At 37.5% G+C, this 9,929-nt stretch overlaps 1 protein-coding gene across 2 annotated transcripts in view; it reads left to right on the top strand.

Moving 5' to 3' along the window:
* LOC124422908 (aristaless-related homeobox protein-like) overlaps nucleotides 1-4,658 on the top strand; it is a 13,787-nt gene extending 9,129 nt beyond the window's left edge. For both annotated transcript variants that reach the window (XM_046959928.1, XM_046959919.1), the window contains 2 exons: nucleotides 2,158-2,245; nucleotides 3,313-4,658. In XM_046959928.1, coding sequence (XP_046815884.1) covers nucleotides 2,158-2,245; nucleotides 3,313-3,779 — 555 coding nt within the window. In that variant the 3' untranslated portion in view covers nucleotides 3,780-4,658. The remainder of the gene's footprint in view (nucleotides 1-2,157; nucleotides 2,246-3,312) is intronic.
* Nucleotides 4,659-9,929: the final 5,271 nt, after the last annotated feature.

The raw sequence follows: 9,929 nt of genomic DNA, 5'->3' as shown, positions 1-9,929 counted from the left end.
TTTTTTTTTTATATAAACTTTCATTGAAAAGTCTTTTAAACGTAAAATTTGATGCCACTTGAAAAATTTTCTACACTCGTGTTTGTGGGTGAACAAAAGCGAGAGCACAACGATGCTGCCATCGCCGTCAATGTCGTCGTCGACGTCGACGTCGCCGCCGCCGCCGCCGCCGCCGCCGCCGCCGCCGCTGCCGCCGGCGACAAGGGTAGCGGCGTCACGACGGTGAAAGTTTTCGAGACGAGCCGGCGATTTAAACTTTCGAGTTGACGGTGGGTCGGTTAAACGACGCGCTGCAAGGTTTGCGAGCACTTAGGCGTTAGAGGGTATTCAGGAGCGATTAAATAATTAACAGCAATTAGGCAATTGAATTTCCTGTCCCGACCTCTCCCGACGTACGCCTCTCTCTTCTCTCCCTTTCTCTCTCTCTCTCTCTCTCTGTCTCTCTCTCTCTCGATTCTTGCCGTCGACCTTATCCTCTACCTCTTCCCTCTTTCCTCAGTGGTAAGCGCGCACTTTCTCCTTTCTCAGATAGTAAACCTTTCGTGCTTCTACTTACTTACTTACTTACTTACTTACTTACTTACTTGCGCCCTTTCAAGTATCTTTCATTGATCTAAAATTAAATTCCAAAATAACAACAACAACAACAACAACAACAACAAGAACAATAATAATAATATTAATAATATAAATAATAATGATAATAATAATAATAATAATGATAATAATAATAATAATAATAATAATAATAATAATAATAACAGTATTAAAGAGTTCTTTTTGTAAATATCATTGATAAATCTTTAATAAATAATGTTAATTATTACGTTAATTAATATTGTCAATGATATTAAATGTTATCTAAAAGAGATGAGATATGTGTCGACGTATATACGTATGTATTTGAAAAGTGATCTTCGTTAGCCATTAACCCGTTTGGTAGAACAGAAGCATTTTGAATTTCCGTAGAACACAATGGACGGGTACATGTAAAACGTTTAGTAAGGCCGAACGAACGACGATGCTGTCGTTGGTTCAGCCGTTATTGCTGTTGCTATTGCTGTCGTTGGTCTCTGACGATGCCCACGAAAAATCCGAACAACTCGAGCGGAAAGCGAAAGCATTTATACGGGAACGTGAAGCAGCGGGAGGGACGAAGAGAAAAAGAAAGAGTGAAAGAGAAAGAGAGAGAGAAAGAGAGGGAGAGAGAGAGAGAGAGAGAGAGGGCAGGGGTTGCTGCTACCACTCGGGGGTCCGGAGGAAATCAGGATAATTGTTAACAATTAGCTTAATCAACCTCGAGAGCCGAGCTTTTGTTGGATGCTCTGATACGCGCGGCCGAAGGTTCTCATACGCTTCCCAGTTTAGTTTTTCTTTTTCTAAAAGAGAGAAAAACGATTTCTAAAAGAAAGATCTTCTATCTTTCGCATTATAGGGTATAGGATTTAATCGTTGAAAACGACCTAGTAAGACTGACTAAATCGAATCTCGTATAAGAATTTACGTCCTATTTTTATTTTGTATTCTTTCTTTTTTCTCTTTCTTTTCTTTCTTCTTTTTTTTTCCATTCGTAAAAGACCGAAAAAGAAGAGAAAGAGAGAGAGAGAGAGAGAGAGAGAGAGAGAGAGAGAGGGAGAATGAAGCACATTCTCGTTGTGAGATATTTTTCAAACTTGATACTTCTCTCTCTTTCTCTCTCTTTTTTTCGATTTAATGAAAAGGATAAAATTGAGTTGAAGATCGACATTCTCTCTTTCTCGTTGTTTTTCTTTTTTTTTCTTTCTTCTCTCTCTCTCTCCCTCTCTCTCTTCCTCTTCTTTTTCATTCTTTTTTCTTTGTTGTCTTTTTTATATTATTCTTTCCTTTTTTTTTCTTTCTTTCTTTTTTTTTTTTTTTTTTTTTTTTGATGGCAGCGAATTACGAGCTCCCTTTAAATGCTTATGAGTGATTCCTTTTTAAAACTCTCGCTAATGAATATTAACGAATAAAGCTATTAGAAATATAGAGTAAGAAGACCGAGATATATGAGAGGACGAGTTTTAACTGATAGAAATATCATATATGATAAAAATGAATTTAATTCATTCATTATAAATCAAGCTCACTTGATTCATTGATTTATCAGAGAAAATTATCTAACGTTCGTTTCATTTTCAGGTATGGTTTCAAAATCGTCGAGCCAAATGGCGTAAGAAGGAAAAAGCTCTCGGAAGGGATACAAGCTTTATGCACGTCGAGCAAGGGGGTAAGTCGTCTCGATAATTATCTCATTATATTTCCTTCAATTACCCCAACCCCCGTCGTTCCCATTTATAGCTCCTTCCCGGCCTGTGTTTTCTTTTTTCTTTTTTCTTTTTCTTTTTCTTTTTCTTTTTTTTTTCTTTTTCTTTTCCTTTCTTTCTTTCTTTCTTTCTTTCTTTCTGATCGCGAAAGAGAAGCGATGAAATCCGTACGGAGAAAAAAATAATTATATTCTCTCGACAATAATTAAATTTTCTCCGTCCGATAAATACTATAAGTATAGAATACTTATGAAAGATAAATTCCACGAGATTATTATTCTAATCAAAATTATTCTAATAAAAAATAAATTAATTCGTTGAATTCGTCGTTTACGTTTCCTTTTTTCCTCTGACTATTGACACAAACGCATATTAAATTAGAACGATTCGAGTTTTAGAATACGACACGTCGCGTCGATCGACGTCGTCCGAGTTATTGCGATTATAAAGAGAGAGAGAGAGAGAGAGAGAGAGAGAGAGAGAGAGAGAAGTACAGTCAAAAGGGTAGATGCAATCGGTGATAATTACATATAATTTCTGTGTCCCTCGTAGCGTCGACCGTTGCGTGGAATCCGATCTGCAAGACGGTCGACGGTTCGACGTTCGACGGAAGTAAAGGTCGGTTAATTTTTCATAAATCATGTAGTATTCGAACAACGTGATCATGTTTCTGCATTTACTATGAGGGGGAAAAAAGTAGAAGAAGGAAGAATGAAAAAAAAAAAAAAAACAATAGGGAATAATAGGAAAAAGGAACGAACGTGAGATCGATCGATGATTATGAATAAATTCAATTTTTACATATTGTTTTCAATTAATTTGTCTCATTTAGGTTTGACTTCGGAGAATAAAAAAAAAAAAAAAAGAAAATAAAAGAAAAATAAAATAAGAGAGAGGACAACAATAATAGGGTATAAGTATAGAAAAAAAGAGCAAGAAATAACAAAAAAAAAAAAGAAAGAAAGAAAGAAAGAAAAAAAGACAAAAAAAAGAAACAGAAAAACAACATGGTGGTACCGTATGATTGCAGGTGTGAACGAGCTGTCCCTACACGCACGTCTACTCCAATCGGCCGGTGGTGTACCAGGTGCGGATCCATCGGGTCCACCGAGTGGCGCCTTTCCGTGGTTCATACCACCGGTTTTCCCACCCCCGTGGCCAGCAAGCGCACCAAAATTACCACCGTTGCACGCGATTCTTTCGCAATATATAGGTCTACCATTACCGCAGAATTTGGCGTCTTTAAGCACAGTATTACCTGTAGGTTTAAATCCAGGAGCTTCTTCTCTTAATCATAGCAACGTCAATGGTCATACATTGGGGAATCATTTGCACGGACATCCATTGAATCTTGGTGTTCAAAATTTACCGCAAAATTTAAGCTCGAAACACGAGAAGGAGGATGACTCGGCGTCGTCTGACGATGAAATCAGAAGACAAAGCGCGGAGGTACTCAGAGTGAAGGCTGAAGAAGTATTACGTAAGGCAGATAATTAATAAACGAATTAGAATGATTTGTTCTTTTTTTCTCTTGATGGTTATCGCTCGATGGCTGGGAATATGAAAAAAAAAAAAAAAAAAGAAAAGAAAAGAAAAAAAAGAGAAAAGAAAAAGAAAACAATATAAGGAATGTAACAGCTGTGATTGGTTAGAACGACGAGTCCAATACGAAGAGAGATACAATCACGGTCACGAAAAAAGTAATCATTATATTTCCGTAATGGACAATCCGTAACATATATACATATAATATGTATACATGTACTAATGTCGAAAGACGTGCCCGGGTAAATTTTTACTTGGACGCAAATTCAGCTCGTCGTTTATGTCCGCGTCACCGTGCTCCTTTTGCATATGTCGATATCATAGAGATATGTAGTCGATATCGTGCGCATGCAAGACTGCTTGGTGTCGCGTTAATTGGGACACACGTATGTACCATACAAAGTGTAAATGTAAACACGTAGAAAACACGCGATTCGCTCCTAGAACGATTGCGTCGTTTATAGAGACCGATCGTTTAATAAAGCAAACGAGAGACAAAAGAGAAGAGAGGGGGGGGGGCAGGGGAGGTGGAAAAAAAAAAAAATACAAGAAAAGAAAACGAAAAAAAAAAGAGAAAGAAGAAAAAGAAACAAAGACAAGGAACGCACGAAGATAAATCTCATGGCGGATTGGAAGGACGGAGTCCGGATTTTTTTTTAAAAAAATAAAAAAGACATAAAAAAAAGATAAAAAAAAGGAATAAAAAAAGTACACACCTGTGTGATAATATTATGTAGTACGCGTGCAACTTCGAAAACGATGATGGTTTTCTTTATGTAAATATGTAGGTAACCGATTATGTTAAAAAATATATGAGACAGATAATATCAATCGTTGTTGTATCTCTACTCTTTTTAACATCGTTTATGCCTTCCTTCGTGTCCACAACCAGAGGGGTAATTACCATTTTTTTTTTCCTTTCTCCCTTTAACCAATTGTTTCTCCTGTGAGGATTACGTGCTGTACGTTACTAAAAAAAGAAAAAAAGAAAAAAAAAATAATATGTCGAGTAGACGAAAAAAAAAAAAAGAAAATAAGAAACCATATCTATCGATTTCGAAATCAAATCGTCGTAGTTCATTTTTGGTTTTTTGGACATATATATATATATATGTATGTATGTATGTATGTATGTATGTCCTCGAACGATACCTTCATTTTCTTATGTGATTTTCGTTGAAAACGGACACGGCAAAATCGTTTCCGCGTCATTAATCATAGAAGGATTTTATAGCCGGCCTCGTTTCGGCCCCGTCATTACGACAATTTCCTGAATTCCGGATTGTACCCACGATTTCGTAGTATGGCGACGAACTGGGTAGGGGTACACGTTTGTGAGAGGACCACGTTCCCACGAGTCTTCGTGTAAACGTCGTTGGTGATGTCGTTCGATCGGTGTGTCCCCACTCTTTTATATGTATACATATATATATATATATATATATATATATATGTATATATATATGTATATATATATATATCTCTCTTTTTTCCACCCTCGCTGTCTAACCGAAAGAGAGCGAGAGAGAATGAGAGAGGGGTCGATCCAAAAGAACGGACGAAGCTCATCCAGCTTTATACCGGTAACACGCACAATGGCAATTACAATCGGGCCAATTTATTCGCGTTATCGGAAATTTATCTGTCGTAACGACGACCGACGTGGCTTCGCTTCTCGCGCCGCGTGAATTAACGTTATCGCTGGTTCGAGTCTGCTTCGAAGCGTACACCTCGTGCTCGGCAACGATTATTGCACCACTACTGGTACGACCAATAGTAATAGTAATAGTAGTAGTAGTAATAGTAGTAGTAGAACTAATAATAGTAGTAGTAATAGTAATAGTATACTAGTTATAGTAGTAGTATACCGTCATCAACACCATCGCAATCGACATTGGACGACACCTGCACCTTGCTCGTAGGACGATCATCATCGTGTTGTATTATCTTTCACCGTGATCGAGTTTTACGATAAGACCGGTAAGTTTCGATGGAAAAAAAAAAGAAAAAAAAAAAAGAAAAAAGAAGGGAAGCCGATGAACTTCCTTTTTTTATTATGTACATATATATTATACATACATATGTATATACATATATATATACATATATATATATATATATATAGATTCTTCTTTTTTTTTTCCTTTATTTTTTTCTCATTTTTTTTTCTTTTCGAGAGAGTTTTTTGGAGGTCACCCTTTGTAAAATTTCGGTAAGCCATTGTTATATTTCGACATACTTATATACATGGATACATAGATACTATGTATGGTACCAACATATATTATTCGCGATAAGAGAACAGATTTTTGCTTCCCCGTAGTATTCTATATTATACACTGTCGCGTTTTAGCTCAACGACCGTGTCGCATAATGCCGTTAAAGTTTCTGCTAAATGGAACCACTAGAAGGAGAAAAGAAATACTCCTCTCGTCCACTCCGCCTTGGTCACATTTACTCGTACGCTTTCGTTTCGCCCACACGCCACGAGTCTTTATGTCCCTTCGACGTTTAACCAATTTCTTTTTTGTGAGTCGATATGTTCCTTTTACGATATCTATGTAAGTTATATCGTTAAAGTATTTTGAATACAAAGCGTTTTGAATTTGTACTATATGTATATGTCTCTCTCTCTCTCTCTCTCTCTCTCTCTGTTTCTCTCTGTCTCGCTAATCGAGAAACACTCTCTCATCCCATCCCTTTTTCTTTCTCTTCTTTGTTTCTACTCTCCTTTTTCCACGGGCGACGTAGTTTTCGGAGTAGACAAGGGATCAGCGTTGAATACCACTGATCGCGATCGCAACCGGCTACCAAGGACAATTAGATTAAAAGCAGCGCCTCTCGCGGCGGCTTGAGATCCATTAGTGCCCATTGTACCACCCCATTTGCACCCCCGTCACCACCTCCGTGTGCCGTTACTCCATCCCTCCTTACACGCCGAGTGCAGCCCCTATCTCGAAGCCAGGTACTTATTCTCAATAGTAATATGCTCACTTCACTCCTCTCTCTCTCTCTCTCTCTCTCTCTCTGTCGTCCTTCGTCACTCTTCTCTTTATCTCTCTCTCTCTCTCTCTCTCTTTCTTTTACTCTCTTCCTATATATATATATATATGTATGTATATATATATATATCTTTTTCTCTTTTACTCGCGCACGCTCTGCCCTCGAGAAACGGAAAGTCGCGAGAAGTGGCGAGAACGGTCTGAAAAGATTTCTCAGCCTCCGAGAAAATCACTAGGAGCTGATATACGACGACGTGGAACGAACCGACGTTAATGACACCCTGAATGACATCAATTAGTCCATCCGCGGCAATAAACCTCCCTCCTCGTTCTTGCGTTTTCCAACGCTTCGTCCTTTCTTTCCCGATGAGACGATGAGGAAGAGATGGAGGAGCAAAAGAAAGAGAACCAAGAGAAAGGAGAAGAAGAGGAGGAGGAGGAGGAGGAGGAAAAGGAAAAGGAAAAGGAAGAGAAGCAGGAGGAAAAGAGTGCAACGACGCGAACGAATAAGCATACGCTTACGACGACCGCGAGAAAATTATCCAACGCTGCTAATGGTATTTATTATGCCGGCGATTGCCAAGGGAAAGGTGCTCTCTGATAGAGCCCGATTAGTTTCCTCGTCCACATCCAAATCACGCGCACACATACATGTACATATATACATGCACGTATACATACGTTCTCTCTTATTTTTTCTCTTCTTCTGTCGTCTCATCTTCATCAATTCCAGCCCCCCTTTCTCATTCTCTCTACCCTCTACTCATTCACACACTCCCGTTTTTCTTTCCTTTCATTTAACTTTCGTCGTAATCACTTTTATCGTTTTACATCATTGCCAGAATAAAGAAACAATGATTCTTTATTTACGTATTCCTTTCTTATTAAAGTCGAATTAATCGGTTTTTAATCGAAACGTCAATATATATATATATATATATATATATATATATATATATATATATGTATATCTATGTAGAAAGATGGTAACGATATCAGAGTAGGATTTAATTAGAACAATCATTAACAAGTAGCAATTCATTCAACTATTTGGTATTCTATTATGTAAGAGAAAAAGGTATAGAGAGTGAAAGAGAAAAAGAGAGAAGAGAGAGAGAAGGAGAAAGAAAGAGTGAGAGAGAGAGAGAGAGAACGGAGATACAAGTGCACGATATTAACGCAGTAAATATATATATATATATATACATATATAATACACAGGTATATACAATATATAACTTCATCGAGTGGTCCTTTAACAAATGAACATTATGTCGGTGAAATAATAATCGTCTCGTGGAAGCTGCGATTATATTCGTGGAAGCACTTCGTTCGACACGAAAAACCGACGGGAAGATAAATATCTCTCTGAGTTTAGAATTAATAAAAAGCGAGCGTTTCTCTACTAGCACAGGTTATCCACCCTGTGTTCCACTTTATCTCTTTACCTCAAATTCCTATTCTCGCTTTTGAACGTTCTAGATAACGACTCGTGGAGATCGTCAAAAGATAAAAGAAAGAAAGAAGAAGAGAAAGAGAAAGAGAGAGAGAGAGAGAGAGAGAGAGAGAGAGAGAGAGAGAGAGAAAATAATACAAAATTAGATAGTAGTTCATTAAAATTTTCTAATTCCTTCGAGAGTTAAATAATCTTGTGTCTCGAGCAATTTTTCTTTTCGTCGCGAAAAAGACGAATAATGATCACCCGTTGTGAATTCGAAGAGAAGATAGGTATGCAGGAGCAAGAGCCCACGTTAGTCGGCCATGGAACTCTTTTTTTTTTTTGTGAACCTTGAACGTTCACACGTTGTGAAGCTGAGTGTACGGTTATGCTTAAAAATTAGTGTCGTTATGACGCCGCCTCTTTAACTCCGTATACACGAGCAATGCACACTTCATTAAGGCTATTAGAAAGCATCTGGGCATTCAGGATGCACAGCATGGCGAGAGTAACACCGGTCCTGAACCGATCCGATTCTCTCTCTCTCTCTCTCTCTCTCTTTCTCTCTTTCTCTCTTTTTTCCCCTTCTATTCCCTTCGTCACGTCGTCCTGTCCTTTCACTCTCTCCCAGACAGGCCGACAATGATTCTCCTTCTTTTCTCCTTCTTTTTCTTCTTCTTTTCCTTTTTACATTTCTTCTTTCTCACTCGATGAGGTTTGCTCTCGTATTTATCGAAAATTATATTATGTATCCGTATTATATAAGGATTTACTTATTATTTAATTATCAATTATATTAATCCTGTCTTTATCATCATTGACTCGTTTCAATGAATACAATTGACGTTATATCCTTAACGAAAATACACGTTCAAAAAATAAATCAATTCAAAGGAATTATTTTTAATTAAAGTTTATCGACATTACGTCTATTTGTCCATAGTTTATGTAAAACCATTTAAGCATTTGGAATACTATAAAAAATGGAAATAATAAAAAGATTGTCAATCTCGATCGCGATAGATACGTATTTAGAAAGAGAGAGAAAGAGAGAAAGAGAGAAAGAGAGAGAGAGAGAGAGAGAGAGAGAGAGAGAGAGAGAGAAAGAACACATTGAAGAAAAGATCAAAGATCGCGGTGTTCTAATGGACCTTAAAAAGAACTCCCGTTCACACTCGATCAATTTCGTCGAATGAAGCGATTTTCGATGGGATAAAGGATGCATCAAGGCATATACAAGGCACCGTGTCGTCTCGTACGTACATACGTACGAGATCGTACGTACACATCGGGGGGTTTTAAACGCGCGACGGAATTCTTTACGCAGACGTAGAGGGATAGCTCGAATCTTTTTTTCTTTCTTTCTTCTTTTTTTTTTTTTTTTCAAGAATACGACAAATACGTCGTCTCGTCTCGTCTCGTCTCGTCTCTCTCTCTCTCTCTCTCTCTCTCTCTCTCTATATATATATATATATATATATATATATATATCTTTCTCTCTTTCGTTTTCGGGAACATTATCTCTTTCTTTCTTTTCTTTTCTTCTTCTTCCTCTTCTTCTTTTCCATTTTTTTTCTCTCTTCCTTCTCTTTCTTTTTGCTTTCTTTTTCTCTCCATTCCTCCTTCCTTCTAACAAAAAGGATACAGGTAATAAAAACGTGG

Source organism: Vespa crabro, chromosome 1 (genome assembly GCF_910589235.1).
Source record: "Vespa crabro chromosome 1, iyVesCrab1.2, whole genome shotgun sequence".
Classification (NCBI taxonomy): domain Eukaryota; kingdom Metazoa; phylum Arthropoda; class Insecta; order Hymenoptera; family Vespidae; genus Vespa; species Vespa crabro.
The sequence above is the reverse complement of the archived record's forward strand: the minus strand, read 5'-3'. Positions and strand labels throughout refer to the sequence as shown.